Source organism: Mobula birostris, chromosome X (genome assembly GCF_030028105.1).
Source record: "Mobula birostris isolate sMobBir1 chromosome X, sMobBir1.hap1, whole genome shotgun sequence".
Lineage (NCBI taxonomy): Eukaryota > Metazoa > Chordata > Chondrichthyes > Myliobatiformes > Myliobatidae > Mobula > Mobula birostris.
Genome location: NC_092402.1, coordinates 7,740,812 through 7,761,166, shown reverse-complemented (window position 1 = coordinate 7,761,166; position 20,355 = coordinate 7,740,812). Strand labels below are relative to the sequence as shown.

Genomic DNA, 20,355 nt, shown 5'->3' with positions numbered 1-20,355 from the left:
TAATCTAATCTTTTAAACAGCACCTTATCCATGCTCTTTAAACTGGGGTGGGGGGTGGGGTTACAAAGCACTTTGGAGAAATACTGCAAGTTGCAAGGTTGAGCCCTCTAGCAGCCTGAAACGTGACTCCCGTCTGCCTCTGGACCCTTGCCCAAGTCAGGGTGGCGCAGTGGCGCATCGCTCACCGTAACCCGCGTACAGCGCCAGCGACCCGCGTTCAGCTGTAAGGAGTTTGTACGTTGGGGTGGCCCGTGCTGGGAGCCTGACTGAGCACAGGTAGGATAGGTCAACTGACCCTTCGAGGGTGCCCCCCCATCCCCCCCCCGCGATCACGACGGTTAGCCTGCCGTGACTTCTTCCAGCTCGACCGCTCCAGCCATCGCGGGAGAGGCGAACGTAAACCCGCAAGGAGTAAAACGAAGGAGTAGAACTTCTCTGGAGCCCCCTAAGATCAAGTGAAGACTAATTCAGGACTTTCTTAAATGAGAAGAGCTGCTGGTGGTGTGTGTGTGTGTGTGTGTTTGGTCTTCCTTGCCAGGAGAGTCGGGACGGTACAGTAGGGTAGCTGTCAGCGCAACGTTTTACGGTACCGGTGACCCGGGTTCAATTCCCATGAGGAGTTTGTACGTTCTCCACCCCCGTGACCGCGTGGGTTTCCTCCAGGTGTTCCGGTTTCCTCCCACAGTCCGAAGACATAACTGGGTAGTAGGTTAATTGGTCTTTGTAAATTGTCTGGGGATTTGGCTGGGGTTAAATCGGAGGTTACTGTGCAGCGTGACTCAGAGGGCTGGAAGGGTGTTTTCCATGATGTATCTCAAACAGACAGATAAATCGATAAAACACACCAGCAAGTTTCACACTAAGCCATACATCTACTGGTTAAGTCAGTGGTCCCCAACCACAGGGCCGCAAAGCATGTGCTACCGGGCCGCGAGGAAACGATATGATTTAACGATATGAGTCAGCTGCACCTTTCCTCCTTTCCTCATTCCCTGTCACGCATTAGCCAGGACATCCCGTATATTGGGCTAAATTGGTTTGTTCCATACGGGACCGCCCTTGTCCCGTATTTCCCCCGCTAAGGTAGAGCGTTCCTATGAAACCATTGTAAGCCGAAATGGCGTAAAGCGAAGAAGCAATTACCATTCATTATTATGGGGAAAGTTTTTGAGCGTTCCCAGACCCAAAAAGTAACCTACCAAATCATACCACATAACACATAAAACCTAAAGTAACACTAGCACATAGTAAAAGCAGGAATGATATGATAAATACACAACCTATATAAAGTAGAAATAACGTATGTACAGTGTAGTTTCACTTAACAGAATCGGAAAGATTAAGCCAAAACCGATTTGTAGAAAAAATTCGGCACGTACACGCAGCCGCACACAGGTGCCCGCGCGAAGCTTCATGGTCACGGTAGTCTTTCTCGGGGTAAAGACGAGTGTCCTGTATTTGACTGCTACTTTTGTCCCTTATTTGGGAGTGAGGAAGTTGGCAGCTCTACTTGAACACCACCACCTCCTCGGTCGGCCGGTCCACAGGAATATTGTCAATATTAAACCGGTCCGCGGTGCCAAAAAAGGTTGGGGACCCCTGGGTTAAGTGGCAAGAGCTCCGGTGTCACGCTGAAAACATTCTGTTAGAAGTTGTTCTGCTAAGGCCACAGAAATCTACCCATGTGTGTCTGTTGTGCTTCCAGGCTTGTGCTGAGGCAACTATCTCAGCAGACCACCCGGTCCAGAAGGAGCTTGCAAGCTTAAAGGCTAAACTGCTGACAGGGAAGTCCTGCTATGTCCAAAAGTACAAGGAGTGCCAGAAACTGCATAAGCAGATCAACAAGTTGAAAGCTTTGTTGGTAGGTTGGTAGGATGCCCACCTGACAGTAAGCAGTCTACCCGAGATTTAGGGTTGTTTAATGTTGTTTCCCGTACGTGAGGGTACGGGGGGACGAAATAATCGTTACTCCAGATCTGATGCAGCACAAAAAAAACACACACAGTTAAGATAACACAATAATAGTAATTAAAAAGACCATAAGATACGGGAAGAGAATCAGACCGTTTGGCCCATCGAGAGCGCTCCGTCATTTCAACATGGTTGATCTGGTTTCCCTCTCGGCCTCAATCTCCTGCCTTCTCCCTGACACCCTTAATGCCCTGAGCAGCCTATCAACCTCTGCCTGAACCACACCCAGTGACCTGGCCTCCACAGCCGCCTGTGGCAACGAATTCCACAGATCCTCCACCCTCTTGCTGAAGAAATTCCTTCTAATCGGACACCCCCTCTATCCCGAGGCTGTGTCCTCTGGCCCTAGAACCCACCCCCCACAGTATGAAACATCCTCCCTACAGCCACTCTATTGAAGCCTTTCACCATTCGATAGGTTTCAATGAGATTTCACCCCCCCTCCCCCACATTCTTCTGAATTCCAGTGAGTACAGGCCCAGAGCCTTCCACTGGTTCTCACGTGGTAACCCTTTCAATCCCGGAATCGGTTTTGTGAACCTCCTTCGAACCCTCTCCAGCGTCGGCCCAACCTTTCTCAGATAAGGGGGCCCCAAAACTGCTCACACACAATGCTCCAAGTCAGGCCTCACCTGTTCCTTAAATCCTCAGCATTACACATCCTTGCTTTTTCTATTCTCGGCCTCTCAAAATGAATACTAACATTGCATTTGCCTTCCTCACCACCCACTCAACCTGCAAGTTAAACTTTGCGGGGGGAGCAACCACTATAAATATAAATACATAAGATAGCTTATGTACATTGATTGTGTGTCCATAAAGTGACGCTGAGCACAGGAGTGTCTCTACGTAAGGTGACTCCGACAGGGAACGATAAAGTAGTGGTGGTTGGGGGGGTCTGGAGAGATGGGTCAGTGGGTGGACACCTTTTTATTGTGGTAACAGCTTTGATTAGACTTGAGATCAGATCGTTAGGATGTCTCTAAGTTATTGGGACCTTTAACAATGATCTCAGACTCTCATCATTCTTCACAAAGGTTACTATGATTTTTTATTACATGCTAACTAACTTTGGGCTATTTCATGTTTTAACACTGGCCCAGAAATTCTACCCACTAATATCCCATATCTGTACTTTAACCTCCTAACTTTTTACTTTCATATAATTCTTTATAATTGTTGCCTGACATGCCCCTGACCAACACACCACAGCAAAATCCTAATGCATGTCTATGTAGATGGCAAATACAGTTGGTCCTTGACCAGGTCCCAAACCACCCCAGGTTCAGGAACAGTTATTACCCCTCAGCCATCAGGAAGGAGGTACAGGAGCCTCAGGACCCACACCACCAGGTTCAGGAACAGTTATTACCCCTCAACCATCAGGAAAGAGGTACAGGAGCCTCAGGACCCACACCACCAGGTTCAGGAACAGTTATTATCCCTCAAACATCAGGAAGGAGGTACAGGAGCCTTGGGTCCCCCACCATTGAGTTCAGGAACAATTATTACCCCTCAGTCATCAGTCTCCTGAATAATTGTGGGTAACTTCACTCACCCCAACACTGAACTGATCCACAACTCATTTTCAAGGACTCAACAACTCACGTTCTCAGTGCTACTTATTTTTTGCAATTTACCTTTTTTTTTACACATTGGTTGTTTGCCAGTCCTGGTAGCTTTTCATTGGCTGTAATGTATTTCTTTGTTCTGCTGTGAATGCCTGCAAGAAAGTGAATCTCAGTGGTGACGTAAATATGTCATAGTGCGATCACTCGAGCCGAGGACGATGTTCTCCTGAGGGATTGTCGATCGGTGGGTCCTCAGGTGGCTGTAGAGGCCGATCCGGGATCCACATATTCTGGAGCAGTGTGGGTGAGAGCAGATGGTGTCTGTGGTCGGTGGTTGGGTCTTTTGGTTGTCCAGCCTCTCCCTTCACAGCTGCCGCCTGTTCTCTGCGGCACAGTGGGAGTCGTTCTCGTGTAGGTGCAGCTCCCTCCTGAACGGACTTCCTCCCGGAGGATCTGTCGAGTGCAGTGCCTGCACCTCAGTACGCGGTGGGGCATCACGGTAGTGTAGCGGGTGAGTGGGACGCCGTTCCAGCTCGGGGGGCGGTAGTGGAGTTCAGAGTTCAGTTCCGGCGCCGTTTCGTGACGGTTCTCATTGCGTCCGCCCCGTGGAATGGGTGGGTTTGCCCCGCGTACTCCGGTTACCCCCCCACAGCCCAAAGACGTACTGGGTAGCTGAGTGGGTTAATGGGTAAATTGCCCCGAGGGTAGGTTAGGGTTAATTGGGGTTGTCAGGCAATGATAGAGTGGCACAACTTAAAGAGCCTACTTGGCACCGGCAAGAGTCAGAGGTCTACGACATTTCATTAAATAAATGCAAACTTTGGGCATGCATTGGCAGTGATAGGGGAGCCTTTCCTGTCCTAATTTCCCCTACCCGAATGGGAGCCGTTAGGGTGCTTCAACCACTGGCCCTCTGTGAGACTTGTCCTTGGGTTGTAACGGAGAGATGGGGCTGGGCGCCACGCGCCCCTGACAACCTGCGGGTCGTGATGCACCCCGGGTGCGCGTGCCTGGGTCAGGGACAATGGCACCAGACCGAAAGAACAAAAGAATTAGCGGGCCGGAAGTTGAGACTTAGGCCCGTCCGGGACGGATCAGGTCGCTCTTTCCAACGGCAGTGGAGGTGGGAGCAGGTCCCTACTGATACAGGACGAGTAGACACGCAGGTGTGACGCCGCAGTGCGTTGTCTGACGTCACACCCACGTCACGTTCGAAGTTCAAAGTAAATTTATTATCAGAGTACATACAGTAAATGTCACCATACATTCACCTTGAGATCCACTTTCTTGCATTTACAGGAAAATAAAGAAATACGATAGAACGTGTGGAAAAACTATGATAAACGTAAAAGACCTACAGAAAAACCTTCTCTTTCTGTGGGTTTAGATAGTATTCAGGCACTTCTCAAATTGAAGGAATATCTATACTCAGCAGACTTTCTTAAACACGAGAGATTCTGCAGATGCTGGAAATCCAGACGCACACGCACACGCCTTCCACACGCACACGGACACACACGCACACGCCTTCCACACGGACACGGACACACACACACACACCTTCCACACGGACACGGACACACACGGACACGCCTTCCACACGCACACGCCTTCCACACGGACACGGACACACACGCACACGCCTTCCACACGGACACGGACACGCCTTCCACACGCACACGCCTTCCACACGGACACGGACACACACGGACACGCCTTCCACACGCACACGCCTTCCACACGCACACGCCTTCCACACGGACACAGACACACACACACGCCTTCCACACGGGCACGCCTTCCACACGGACACAGACACACACACACGGACACACACAGACTGTATATTGAATTAACTATGCAGTGCAAAAAGAGAGCAAAAAAATGGTGAGGTTGTTCAACGTCCTTTCAGAGATCTGATGGCAGAGGGGAAGAAGCTGTTCCTGAATCGTTGAGTGTGTGTCTTCAGGCTCCTGTACCTCCTCCCTGATGGCAGAGGGGAAGAAGCTGTTCCTGAATCGCTGAGTGTGTGTCTTCAGGCTCCTGTACCTCCTCCCTGATGGCAGAGGGGAAGAAGCTGTTCCTGAATCGCTGAGTGTGTGTCTTCAGGCTCCTGTACCTCCTCCCTGATGGCAGAGGGGAAGAAGCTGTTCCTGAATCGTTGAGTGTGTGTCTTCAGGCTCCTGTACCTCCTCCCTGATGGCAGAGGGGAAGAAGCTGTTCCTGAATCGCTGAGTGTGTGTCTTCAGGCTCCTGTACCTCCTCCCTGATGGTAGCAATGAGAAGAGGGCATGAGTGCCTTATTGAAGATGTCCTGGATTCCGGAGAGGCTGGTGCGTTCACAACCCTCTGCGGCTTCTTCCAATGCCCCCGCATTGCCATCCGCCCCCCAGCCCATACCAGAAGGCGATGCGGCCAGTCAGAATTGTTCTGCGTGGTACGTCTGTAGAGATTTTGCTGGAGTCTTTTGTTGACGTACCAAATCTCGGTCAAACTCCTAACAGAGCCACGGGTATGTCTTACTCGTAACTGCATCGAGATGTTGGGCCCAGGACAGATCTACAAGGCAGCCAGGGACTTGGAGCAGGATGGTCTCACGCCATCCTGACTTGGGGGTATCGCACCTTTCTTTCGTCGTTACTGGATCTAAATCCTGGAGCCCCTCCCCAACAGCAGAGTCAGCAAGCCTTCCCCAGGACTCTAGTGGCTCCCAGAGGCTGGCTCACGAGGGCAATATCAGACCAGTAGCAAATGGCAGCCTTATCAGTGATACGCAGAAACTGGAGGTGATTCAATTGTTTACAGTCCTATGCACAAGCCTCAGGCACATCGGTGTAGTGAGGGGGCTTAAGGCTTCTTTATACTTATACTTCATTGTCGCCAAACAATTGATACTAGAATGTACAATCATCACAGCGATATTTCATTCCGCGCTTCCCGCTCCCTGGATTACAAATATTAAATATTAAAAATAGTAAAAATTAGTAAATATTAAAAATTTAAATTATAAATCATAAATAGAAAATAGAAAAATGGAAAGTGAGGAAGTACAAAAAAACCGAGAGGCAGGTCCGGATATTTGGAGGGTACGGCCCAGATCCGGGTCAGGATCCGTTCAGCAGTCTTATCACAGTTGGAAAGAAGCTGTTCCCAAATCTGGCCGTACGAGTCTTCAAGATCCTGAGCCTTCTCCCGGAGGGAAGAGGGACGAAAAGTGTGTTGGCTGGGTGGGTCGTGTCCTTGATTATCCTGGCAGCACTGCTCCGACAGCGTGCGGTGTAAAGTGAGTCCACGGACGGAAGATTGGTTTCTGTGATGTTCTGCGCCGTGTTCACGATCTTCTGCAGCTTCTTCCGGTCTTGGACAGGACAATCTCCATACCAGGTTGTGATGCACCCTAGAAGAATGCTTTCTACGCTGCATCTATAAAAATTAGTGAGGGTTTTAGGGAACAGGACAAATTTCTTTAGTTTTCTCAGGAAGTAAAGGTGCTGCTGGGCCTTCTTGGCAGTGGACTCTGCTTGGTTGGACCAAGTCAGGTCATTTGTGATATTGACCCCGAGGAACTTAAAGCTTTTGACCTGTTCCACTTGCGCACCACCGATGTAAATTGGGTCATGCGGTCCACTACTCCTTCTGAAGTCAACAATCAATTCCTTCGTCTTGCTGACATTGGGGGATAGGTTATTGTCTGCACAGTACTATAGTAATTTTACATATTGCACTCTCAAGTCATCACTTTTATTGTCATTTAAACCACAACTGCTGGTACAGTACACAGCAAAAAGGAAACAACGTTCCTCCAGGATCATGGTGCTACCTGAAACAACACAAAACCGCACTAGACTATATAAAGACCTACACAGGACTACGTAAAGTGCACAATACAGTGCAAGACAGTATAATAATTAATAAACAAGACAGGCACAGTAAGGGACAAATTACAATATAATAATAAATGATGTAAATGTAACTGCTGCTGCCTCAAAACAAAAACAAATTTCACAACACCTGAGTGATGATAAACCTGATTCTGATCTGGGTCTCTATTGTGGACTGAGAGTGGGAAGGGAGGGCAGGGAGAGGGGAATCATGGTTGGGGAACGGGGGAGGGAGAGGGGAATCATGGTTGGGAAAAGGGGGAGGGAGAGGGGAATCATGGTTGGGAAAAGGGGGAGGGAGAGGGGAATCATGGTTGGGAAAAGGGGAAGGGAGAGGGGAATCATGGTTGGGGAAGGGGGAGGGAGAGGGGAATCATGGTTGGGAAAAGGGGGAGGGAGAAGGGAATCATGGTTGGGAAAAGGGGAAGGGAGAGGGGAATCATGGTTGGGAAAAGGGGGAGGGAGAGAGGAATCATGGTTGGGAAAAGGGGGAGGGAGAGGGGAATCATGGTTGGGAAAAGGGGAAGGGAGAGGGGAGGGAGTGGGAAACATCAGAGAGACATTCTGTAATGATCAATAAACCAAATGTTTGGGAATCAAATGACCTTACCTGGTGTCTCAGGGCTGGGTGTGTCTGCACCCCACGACCCTGGCACTCCTTCTCTGCCACCTGTCCCCCACGTTCCACCCTCGCCACTCCCAACATCCTTTGCTCCCGCCAGATTTACAAACTCGCTCTCCACTCCACCCTGACAAATACAGTGCTGTGTGCAGAAGTCTTAGGCACGCCTGGCTATATATATGTGCTGAAGACGTTTGTACAGTACTATATTTTCATGTTTTACTAGTAAGTTGTCAATATATTATATGATGTTAAACTAACAGTAAATGTCTTGGTTCCAGAATTGTCATGGGATGTTTCCCATAGTGGGGGAATCTGTGACCAGAGTAAACTCAGAGTAGAAGGGCTTCCCTTTAGAACAGGGATGACGATGAATTTTCTTTAGCCAGAAGGCGGTGAAGCTATGGAATTCATTGCCACAGATGGCTGTGGAGGCCAGGTTGCTGGTTGTATTTGAAGTGGAGCTTGATAAGTTCTTGGTTGACAAGGACATCAAAGGATATGCAGAGAAGGCGGGAGAATGGGGTTGAAAAGGATAATAGCAGGCGTGATGGGCTGAATGGCTTAAACCTGCTCCTGTATCTTAGGATCTTCTGGTCATAGTAAAAAAATGTTAGCAATAGAAAAATGGAGGGCTGTTTGGGAGGGATTAGATTGATCGTAGAGTAGGTTTAAAGCAGGAGTTCCCAGCCTTTTTTTTAAATGTCATGGACCCCATGTTGGCAACCCCCGATTGAAAGGTTGGCACGTCATCATGGGTGAAAGGACCTGCGCTGTGCCGTCATGTTCTCTGCATTCCAAGTGGTTACACCAACTGGAAGCACAAGACGCCAGCCTTCGTGGTGCATGGTGCCAGTGTCAGAAGACAAACTGGACAACAGTTGGTCCAGTACGACGAAAGGTTGCAGGACTGTTGGGAACGGTTGGGCGTGTGCTGATTATTTTGAAGAACTTTGCGCTGGACGTGTGTAGTTGTCCTCGGGAGTGGTTGAAAGGTTAATTCTGCATTTTTCCATTGGCTGTATATTGTTTGATCACCTGTCGCTTGGAGAGTCCCTGCGTGTAATACCTTAAACAAGGTAGAAGGTTGTTGGGTAATACAGATCCCGAATTCCTTCAAGCAGGCATCACCGGCAGATAGGGTTGTAAAGAGAAACCTCTGGGCACATTGGCCTTCAGAAGACCATGAGATAGAGGAGCAGAATTCGGCCATTTGGCCCATCGAGTCCCCTCCGCCATTTCATCACGGCTGATCCATTTTCCCTCTCAGTCCCAATCTCCTGCCTTCTTCTCGTACCCCTTCATATCCTGACCAATCAAGAATTATCAACCTCTGTCTTTAAATATACATAGTAACTTGGCCTCCACAGCTGCCTGTGGCAACACATTCCGCAGATTCACCCCTCTCTGGCTAAAGAAATTCCTCCTCATCTCCATTCTAAATTGACGTTTCTCTATCCTGAGTCTGTGTCCTCTGGTCTCAGGCTCCCCCACCATTGGAAGCATCCTCTCCACATTCACTTCCAATATTTGATAGATTTCAATGAGATCCCTATCTTGGTCTTCTGAATCCCAGCGAGTACAGGTCCAGAGCCATCAAATGTTCCCTATATAACAAGCCTTTCAATCTCCAAATTATTTTCGCGAACCTTCTTTAAACGCTATCCAACGTCAGCATATCCTTTCTCAGATAAGGGGACCAAAACTGCTCACAGTGCTCCGAGTGAGGCCTCACCAGCGCCCTATAAAGCCGCAACATTTACATCCTTGCTTCATAAATCAGAGCATTAAATACAGGAGTTGCAAAGTTATGTTGAAGTTGTATAAGACGTGAGGCCAAATTTGCAGGATTGCGAGCAGTTCTGTCACCTACCCATAGGAAAGATTTTTAAAAAAAGAGTTCAGGGAAAACTTACAAAGATGTTGCTGGGACTTAAGACTTAAGTTATCGGGAGAGGGAAAATAGTTTAGGATTTCATTCCTGGAACGTCGGAAAATGAGAAGAGATTTGATAGAAGTATACAAAATTATAATGGGTATAGATAGTGTAAATGCAAGAAGGCTTTTTCCACTGAGATTAGGTGAGGCTGTACCCTCTGAACCTAAACTTCTGCCCCCACCCCCCATAAGAAACATCCTCTCCACATCCACTCTATCTGTGTCCTCTGGTCCAAGACTCCCCACTATAGGAAACATCCTCTCCACATCCACTCTATCTGTGTCCTCTGGTCCTAGACTCCCCCACTGTAGGAAACATCCTCTCCACATCCACTCTATCTGTGTCCTCTGGTCCTAGACTCCTCCACTATAGGAAACATCCTCTCCACATCCACTCTATCTGTGTGCTCTGGTCCAAGACTCCCCACTATAGGAAACATCCTCTCCACATCCACTCTATCTGTGTCCTCTGGTCCAAGACTCCCCCACTATAGGAAACACCCTCTCCACACCCACTCTATCTGTGTCCTCTGGTCCAAGACTCCCCACTATAGGAAACATCCTCTCCACATCCACTCTATCTGTGCCCTCTGGTCCTAGACTCCCCCACTGTAGGAAACATCCTCTCCACAGGCACTCTATCTGTGTCCTCTGGTCCAAGACTCCCCACTATAGGAAACATACTCTCCACATCCACTCTATCTGTGTCCTCTGGTCCTAGACTCCTCCACTATAGGAAACATCCTCTCCACACCCACTCTATCTGTGTCCTCTGGTCCAAGACTCCCCCACTATAGGAAACATCCTCTCCGCATCCACTCTATCTGTGTCCTCTGGTCCAAGACTCCCCCACTATAGGAAACATCCTCTCCACATCCACTCTATCTGTGTCCTCTGGTCCTAGACTCCTCCACTATAGGAAACATCCTCTCCACATCCACTTTGTACTGATCTTTCAATATTCGATAGGTCTTGATGAGATTCTGCCCTCCCCACCTTCATTCTTTTAAACCCCAGTGAGTAAAGGCCCTTTGCAACTATATGTTAACCCTTTCATTCCCCACATCATTCCCTTGAATCTCCTCTGGACCATCTTCATTGCCAGCACAGTCTTTCTTCGATCAGGGACACAGTACTTAAAATACGGTCTGTCCAGTGCCTTATAAAGTCTCAGCATGTCATCCTTGCTCTTACAGTCTAGCCCTCTCGAAACGAGTGACAGCATTGCATTTGCCCTCTTTCGGAGTTTCTGTTGACCTCTTTTCCAGCTGCAGGCCTGCACGCCGTAGAGTCCGGGGGGGAAAAGTAAAGTACAGTACAGAAACAGGCCCTTCGGCCCATCTAACATGTGCCGAACCATTTACAGCGGTCTCTGGATATGAATCCTATCATTGCCTTTGCCTTCCTTGCCCTGTTCCTAACCAAGGTGCTGGACCAGAGCTTAGAGGTCGTAGGTTAAGGGGGAAAGGTGAAGTATTTAAGGAGACCTCCTTCACATGGATGGTGTGGAAGCAGCTGCCAGTGCAAGTGATAGATGTGGGTTTGATTTCAACACTTGAGCGAAGTTTGCATAGGTACGTGGATGGGAGGTGGTATGGAGGGCTATGGTTTGGGTGCAGGGTTGATGGGTGTTGGCAGATTAACAGAATAAGGACCTGTTTCTGTGCATTAATGCGCTATGACTCTGTGAGGTACTTATCGTGGGGGTGGCGGGGGGAGTTTTTAAAAAAAGTTTGACGTGGAGACACTGGGTTCACGACCGGACGCTTGGTCAGAGGGTGTCATGGAGAGGAAGACGTGCCAGCGGTAATCAGCATGTTCAGACCGCTGACATGACGAAGGTAATCCTCCTCGGGCGTATCTGAATGATACTGTGCCTGCTGAACTGCGGTGGCTGATTGAAAAGCGCCTTGCTCCTCTTGCAGGGGAAGTGCACGGAGCTAGCATGCGAGCTGGACCTGAAGACCCGTTCCTTGGAAGTTCGCGATGCGAAGGTGGCTGGGTTGCAAGAGGACGTCGAGGTACGTGCTGTGCGTTTTGCGATTACCCGCCGCCTGTTTGTTTTTTTGAGTTACACCACAGAGCAATCCCCCGGTTTAACCCGAGCACATTGACCAATTAACCTATCAACCCTGGTGTGTCTTTGGACTTCGGGAGGAAACCGGAGCACCCGGAGGAAACCCTCGCGGTCACGGGGCGAGAACGGACAAACCCCTAACAGGTAGTGATGCGATTACCACCTGCCTTCTCCCCGTAACCTTTCAATGCCCTGACTAATTGTAAACCAGCGAGTTGTTTGTTATGTCTCCCCTCTCGCTGTCAAACGGGGACACCTCTTTCTCCCTTATGAGGGAGAGAGGGAGCCTGTGATATGTCAAATACCGGGTGAACAATGTAGTCTTTGGGGGTACTGCAAGCCTGTGTCTTTGCTGATGCTTTGCTGCACGCTTGAGTGCTCGGTGGTGAGCGCCGATGCTTTTTTCCCCCGGCTGGTGGGGGTGGGGGAGGGGGATTACGCGGGCAGAGGGGTGAGGAGGCTGGTGGGGGTGGCTTTGGGGTTCTAACATTTAACTGTCATTCATTCTTTGGGGGCTCTCCTCTGTTTTCGTGGATGTTTTGCGAAGGAAGAAGCATTTCAGGATGTGTATGGTATACATTTCTCTGACATTAAGTGCATCTTTGAAACCCTTGACCTGGCCCAGACAGCCGTCTGTGGCAGTCAGTTCCACAGATTCACCACCCTGTGGATAAAGGAATCACGTTTCTAAAGGGAGCTCCTCCTCTTCTGAGGCTGTGCCCTCTGGACTTAGACTCCCCCACAATAAGAGACACCCTCTCTATCTGGATCTTTCAATGTTCAACAGGTTTCAGTCGCGATTCCCTCCCCCCCCCCCCCACCCTTTTCATTCCCAGGATAATTCTCATGAACCTCCTCTGGACCTTCTCCAATGCCAGCACTCCCTTTCTAAGATCATCACCACCATTACGTGCCCTGTCGTATGATGTCACCACACTCCCCCCAACCCCCCAATACCAGACGGTGATGCAGCCAGTTACAACACTGTCTATGGTATGTCTGTAGAAACTTGCAAGTGTCTTTTGGTGACATTCCAAATCCCCACAAACTCCTTATGAAATATAGGGCCACCTTTGCAGCTGCATTGATGTGTTGGGTGCCGGTTAGGAGGTCCTCGGAGTAGGGCAGTGTGTAGGAGGGTAATCAGAAGCTTAAAGCAGTGGTGTGTTGAAGGTTTGGCCATTAGTGATGGAACACAGCAGCCTGGGGAGTATGGATTAGGGCAGAACTGGAGGTGTTTGGGGGAAGTGGAGGTGTTTGGGGGAAGTGGAGGTGTTTGGGGGAAGGTGTATACTGTGATGGTTACCATATCGTATGATCTCGTAGAAAACGTTCCGAGTGTTAAAAGGCCTGAGCAGATTAGATATGGCAAACGCAAACACAAGGAAATCTGCAGATGCTGGAATTTCAAGCATCCTTGTAAGCGGAACAAGTGCTACACATGCCCTTACACTTCCTCCCTTACCACCATTCAGGGCCCCAGACAGTCCTTCCAGGTGAGGCAACACTTCACCTGTGAGTCGGCTGGGGTGATATACTGCGTCCGGTGCTCCCGATGTGGCCTTTTATATATTGGCGAGACCCGATGCAGGCTGGGAGACCGTTTCAGTGAACACCTACGCTCTGTCCGCCAGAGAAAGCAGGATCTCCCAGTGGCCACACATTTTAATTCCACATCCCATTCCCATTCTGACATGTCTATCCACGGCCTCTTCTACGGTAAAGATGAAGCCACACTCAGGTTGGAGGAACAACACCTTATATTCCATCTGGGTAGCCTCCAACCTGATGGCATGAACATCGACTTCTCTAACTTCCGCTAATGCCCCACCTCCCCCTCGTACCCCATCCGTTATTTATTTATTTATTTATTTATTTTCTCTCTCTCCTGTTTCTCCCTCTGCCCCTCTCACTATACTCCTTGTCCATCCACTAGGCTTCCGCCTCTCCCCCGTCTTTCTTCCCGGACCTCCTGTCCCATGATCCTCTCGTATCCCCTTTTGCCAATCACCTGTCCAGCTCTTGGCTCCATCCCTCCCCCTCCTGTCTTCTCCTATCATTTTAAATCTCCCCCTCCCCCTCCCACTTTCAAATCTCTAACAAACTCTTCCTTCAGTTAGTCCTGACGAAGGGTCTCGGCCTGAAACATAGACTGTACCTCTTCCTAGAGATGCTGCCTGGCCTGCTGCGTTCACCAGCAATTTTTATGCGTGTTGTTGGATACGGCAAAGTTATTTCCCGTGGTGGAGGATTCCAGGACAAGAGGGCACAACTTCAGAATTGAAGGACGTCCCTTTAGAACAGAGATGCGGAGAAATTACTTTAGTCAGAGGGTGGTAAATCTGTGGAATTTGCTGCCACGAGTGGCTGTGGGGGCCAAGTCACTGGGTGTATTTAAGGCAGAGATAGACAGGTTCTTGATCAGCCAGGGCATCAAAGGGTGTGGGGTGAAGGCAGGGGAGTGGGGGTGACTGGTTGAATTGGATAAGCCTGTGATTGAATGGCGCAGCAGACTTGATGGGCCAAATGGCCTACTTCTGCCCCTATATTTTATGATCTTATATCGCTGTAACAGTGCCGGTGATCGTTTTTATTCTCATATTAACCCTCTTTGTGATAGACGTCCTCACTATCAATAGTAACAGGGAGCAGTGCAGGCTCAGTCTTCCTAAAGTCCATCACCATCTCCTTTGTCGTACTGATGTTGAGCTGCAGATGATTCAGCTAGCACCATTTGACAAAGTCCTCCACCAGGACCCTGTATTCATCCTCCCACCCTCCCTTTACACACCCAGCTATTGCTGAGTCATCGGGGAATTTCTGCAGATGACATGACTCAGTATTGTATCTAAAGTCCGAGGTATACAGGGTGAACAGGAAGGGAGCCGATACAGTCCCCTGTGCTGCTTATAGCCGTGTCTGACACACAGTTCTGAAGCCACACAGACTGTGGTCTGCCATTCAGGTAGGTTACTCAACATAGGGTTACTGAAATATTACTGAAAGGTTAAATACACGTTCTCCTGCTCTTCTCTTCAGTGTTCTATAATGCCAGTAGGTTCCCAGTCCTTATTTGAGGGTAGTTTCGTCGGCTCATTTCCTGCGTGGGACGGCTACAATAACTTGACTTCTGTCCACAGAGACTGACTAAGACGATTGACGAGTTGAGGCTCGGTACAAGCCATCAGAGTGGAGCGTTTGAATTGCAACACGCCAACCCTTACAGCGGGAACGTGCCAACAGCACCTTCTGCCCATCCGGAGCTCCTGTTCGGCAACCCGTACTTCGAGAGAGGTAAGTGACATCAAACTTTTTGCCCTGCCTTGCATTCGATCCAGGCGTACTTTGCTGTTGGAGCAGCTGCTTGCAGTGGCCACCTTATTCGGTTTCTCCTGTAGACCTGCTCGTTAATGCACAGATCCAATCAGCAGCAACTCCGTGCATAAAAGCATGCAGATGTGGTCAAGAGGTTCAGTATTGTTCAGAACAAGACATCAGAATGGGGGGAGGGGTGATAAACGTGATCACAGTGGCTTTGACCGTGGATTGATTGTCGGTGCCAGACGGGGTGGTTTGAGTATCTCAGAAACTGCTGATCTCCTGCAATTTTTTTTTTAGATTATAAGAATACTCAGTCCTCTTTTATTGTCATTTAGAAATGCATATATGCATTAAGAAATGATACAATGTTTCTCCGGAGTGATATCACAGAAAAACAGGACATACCAAAGACTAACACTGACAGAACCACATAATTATAACATATAGTTACAGCAGTGCAAAACAATACCATAATTTGATAAAGAGCAGACCATGGGCACGGTAAATAAAGTCTCAAAGTCCCGAGTCGATCGACTCCCGAGTCCCTGATACCAGACGGCAAAAGGGAGAAACTCCCTGCCATAAACCTCCAGGCCCCGTCAACTTGCCGATGCCTTGGAAGCAGCCGACCCCAGCTGACCCTGAGTCCGTCCGTCCGAAAGCTTCGAGCCTCCAACCAGCCTCTCCGATACAGCCTCCCGAGTGCCATCCTCGGCCGAGCGCCTTCGACCTCACCCCGGCCGCTGAAACAAGCAAAGCCGAGGATTTCGAGGCCTTCTGCTCCGGAGATTCCAGTTACCACACAGTAGCAGCGGCAGCAAAGCCGGCATTTCAGAAGTTTCTCCAGATGTTCCTCCGTGCTCTCACGTCTGTCTCTATCAAATCAGAATTGTGCACGGCACCCTACTTGACAGATAACAGACGTCACCACCAAAGTGGCCGCGCGCGCCGCCATCTTCTCCTCCTCCTATTTTCACGCACAACCATCTCAAGGGTTTGGAGAGAGTGGTGTGAAAAACAAAAGAAAACATAACATCCAGTGAGCGGCAGTTCTGTGGGTGAAAATGCCTTGTTGACGAGAGAGGTCAGAGGAGAATGGCCAGATTGGTTCAAGATGGCAGGAAGGTGACAGTAACTCAAGTAACCAGGCGTCACAACAGTGGTGTGCAGAAGAGCGTCTCTGAACGCACAACATGTCGAGCCTTGAAGTGGACGGGCCACAGCAGCAGAAGACCATGAACATACGCTCAGTGGCCACAGGAGGTAGCCAAGTAGGTAGCCTCTAAGTGTATAGAACCTTTCCTGGTAAGGGTAGACCTGACTGGACTCCACAAGCAGCACACACCAAAACGCTGGAGGAACTCAGCAGGCCAGGCAGCATCGATGGAAATGAATAAACCGTCAACGTTTCAGGCCGAGGCCCTTCTTCAAGGCTGGAAAAGTAGGGGGAAGATGTCAGAATAAGAAGGTGGGGCAGGGGAAGGAGGACCAGCTGATAGGTGAAGCCAGGTGGGTGGGGAAAAGTAAAGGGCTGGAGAGGAAGGAATCTGATCGGAGAGGAGAGTGGACCGTGGGAGAAAGGGAAGGAGGAAGGACACCAGGGGGAGGTGATGGGTGAGAAAGGTAAAGGGTTGGAGAGGAAGGAATCTGGTCGGAGAGGAGAGTGGACCGTGGGAGAAAGGGAAGGAGGAGGGACACCAAGGGGAGGTGATGGGTGGGAAAGGTAAAGGGTTGGAGAGGAAGGAATCTGGTCGGAGAGGAGAGTGGACCGTGGGAGAAAGGGAAGGAGGAGGGACACCAGGGGGAGGTGATGGGTGGGAAAGGTAAAGGGCTGGAGAGGAAGGAATCTGATCGGAGAGGAGAGTGGATCATGGGAGAAAGGGAAGGAGGAGGGACACCAGGGGGAGGTGATGGATGGGAAAGGTAAAGGGCTGGAGAGGAAGGAATCTGATCGGAGAGGAGAGTGGACCATGGGAGAAGGGGAAGGAGGAGGGACACTAGGGGGAGGTGATGGGTGAGAAAGGTAAAGGGTTGGAGAGAAAGGAATCTGATCGGAGAGGAGGGTGGACCAAGGAGGAGGGGATCCAGGGACAGGTGGGAAGAGGTAAAAGGCTAGAGTGGGGAATAGAGGTAGAGTGAAGGGGGAGGGAATTTTTTTTTACAGGAAGGTGAAATCTATATTCATGCCATCAGGTTGGAGGCTATCCAGTCGAAATATGAGGTGTTGGTCCTCCACCCTGAGGGTGGCCTCATCAGGGCACAAGAGGAGGCCGTGGACCGACATGTCGGAACGGGAACTGGAATGGGAGTTGAAATGTTTGGCCACCGACAAGTTCAGCTTGTGGCGGATGGCGGATGGAGGGGAGGTGCCAGACGAAGCCCCCCCCCCCCACAATTTTCGCGGGTCTCACCCGTGCAGAGGAGGACGCATCGGGAGCACGGGACACAATAGCCGCCCTCCCCACCCCCCCCAGCAGGTTCGTAGGTGAAGTGTTGCCTCACCTGGAAGGGCTGTTTGAGGCCCTGAACGGAGGTGAGGGAGGAGGTGAATGGGCAGGGGTCACACTTTGGACTTGCAAGGAGAAGTGACGGGAGGGAGATTAGTGGGGAGGGACGAATGGAGAGAGGAATCATGGAGGGAGTGGAGAGATGAATTCCTGAGATTCAACACTTCCTGGCTGAAGAAATCCCTCATTTCCATTCTAAATGGATGTCCCTCTATTCTGAGGCTGTGGTTTTAAGACTCCCTCGCGGTAGGAAACATCCTTTCCACATCCACTCTGTCAAAATTTGATGGGTTTCAGTGAGATGCCCCCCTCACTGAGTTCTTCTGAATTCCAGTGAGTACAGGCCCAGAAGCATCAAACGTTCCTCATGACGTAAGCCTTTCAATTCCGGGTTCATTTTTGTGAACCGCCTTTGAACCGTCTCCAACGTCAGCACATCCTTTTTCAGGTAAGGGGCCCAGGACTGCTCTCAGTACTCCAAGTGAGGCCTCACCAGTATCTGAATAAAGCCTCAGCATTACACAGCCATGCTTTTATACACTAAAAATCTTCACTTTCCTAAGTTGCCTGTTGTGTGGCCTTAAACTGAGATTTTGATGTTGAAAACAGTGTTGAGGTTGAATCTTTTAAATTAAAGTCATCCATTAGTCTTGCGAGACCATGGATCTGTGCCTGGAAAGTCTTCACTCTGCAGGGCGCAGGCCTGGGCAAGGTTGTATGGAAGACCGGCAGTTGCCCATGCTGCAAGTCTCCCCTCTCCACACCACCGATGTTGTCCAAGGGAAGGGCATTAGGACCCATACAGCTTGGCACCGGTGTCATCGCAGAGCAAGGACACAACACGTTGCCTCAGTTGGGGCTCGAACTCACGACCTTCAGGTCGCTAGTCCAATGCCTGAATCACTTGGCCACGTGCCCACACGAGGTTGAATCTAACCTGCTGCTTAAAGGGCAAAATTGAAAGCATCTGTCCCTTTCCAAGACATCTTTGGGTTAACCCGGACCGCAGTGAAGTGATTGCTGACCAAGGCGAAAGTCCCAGGTTCGAATCCGGCCAGCTCCTCACTCACTCTCCATCCAGGAAAGTCAAGCTAGCAACTCGGACTCGTTTTTAAAAAAAACAACCAAAACTCAAATGCTTTAGAAATAGCAAAATGCTGCCCGATGCGCCACAAGGATTGAAAAAGCAACAACAGTAAAGGAATTGTCCATTTCCATTCCATCTTTGGGTTAACCCAGGCCTCTGTGAAGTGATTTCTGTCGTCACTCCCGTTGTGTAGAAGACAAGGCAGGCAAGTTTCAATAACTCACAGTGAAGAAGCCGACCAGAAACGGTCCGCTTCTTAGTTGAGAGATCATCTCGTAAATTAAGACACAGGGTGGACCGCAGGCCGAAGCCATAAGACATAGGACCAGAATTGGGCCATTTGGCCCATCGAGTCTGCTCTGCCATTCCATCAATGGCTGATTTATTATCCCTTTCAACCCCATTCCCCTGCCTTCTCCCCTAATGCTTCAATTCCTCAACCTCTGCCTTAAATATTAGATTAGATTATGAGGACACGCAGTCCTCTTTTATTGTCATTTAGTAATGCATGCATTAAGAAAGGATACAATATTCCTCCGGTGTGATATCACAAAATACAGGACAGACCAAGACTGAAAAACTAACAAAACCACATAATTATAACATATATTTACAACAGTGCAACAATACCATAACTTGATGAAGAACAGGCCATGAGCACAGTAAAAAAGTTCAAAGTCTCTCGAAAGTCCCACATCTCACGCAGACGGGAGAAGGAAGAAAACTCTCCCTGCCATGCCCGACCACAGTCCGACTCTGAGTTGTCCGAAAACTTCGAGCTCCGATCAGCCCTCCGACACCGAGTACCGAGCACCATCTCTATCCGAACGTTTCGACCTCAGCCTCGGTCACCAGCAGCAGGCAAAGCCGGGGATTTTGGGGCCTACCTAACAGAGATTCTGGATCGCACAGTAACAACAGCAGTGAACCAGGCGTTTCAGAAACTTCTCCAGATGTTCCTCTGCTTCTCACGTCTGTCTTCATAAATCAGAATTGTCCACGGCCCCTATTTAACAGATACAATATAATTTCACCGGAGAGCTGTGCGCGCTGTGTCGCGCTGCCATCTTCTCCTCCCACCATCTTCTCCCCCCGCCACTGAAATACACCCAAGGACATGGCGCCATGCAGTCCACAGGTTCGCTGTCCTCCAACTGAAGAAAGTTTTCCTCAGCTCTGTTCTAAATGGACATCGCTCAATTCTGTGCCCCCGGTCCTAGACTCGATGGGACTACTACTACGTAGGCTCAGGCCTAGGGGACTGGCGTCGGGCACAAAAAACTGGATGGGAAACATCCTGTATCTCAGCCTTTGAGTATTGGAGAACTTTCAGCTCTCTTTTTGAAAGCGGCTTTGGAGTTGGGTGTGAGATTATTAATT

The 20,355-nt window shown here is 49.6% G+C and overlaps 1 protein-coding gene across 1 annotated transcript in view; it reads left to right on the top strand.

Annotated features, from left to right (window-relative positions):
- LOC140191853 (uncharacterized) overlaps window positions 1–20,355 on the top strand; it is a 109,452-nt gene that overhangs the window by 69,717 nt on the left and 19,380 nt on the right. Inside the window, exons 10-11 of the mRNA XM_072249645.1 lie at window positions 11,909–12,004; window positions 15,201–15,354. Of these exons, the coding sequence (XP_072105746.1) occupies window positions 11,909–12,004; window positions 15,201–15,354 (250 nt within the window). The remainder of the gene's footprint in view (window positions 1–11,908; window positions 12,005–15,200; window positions 15,355–20,355) is intronic.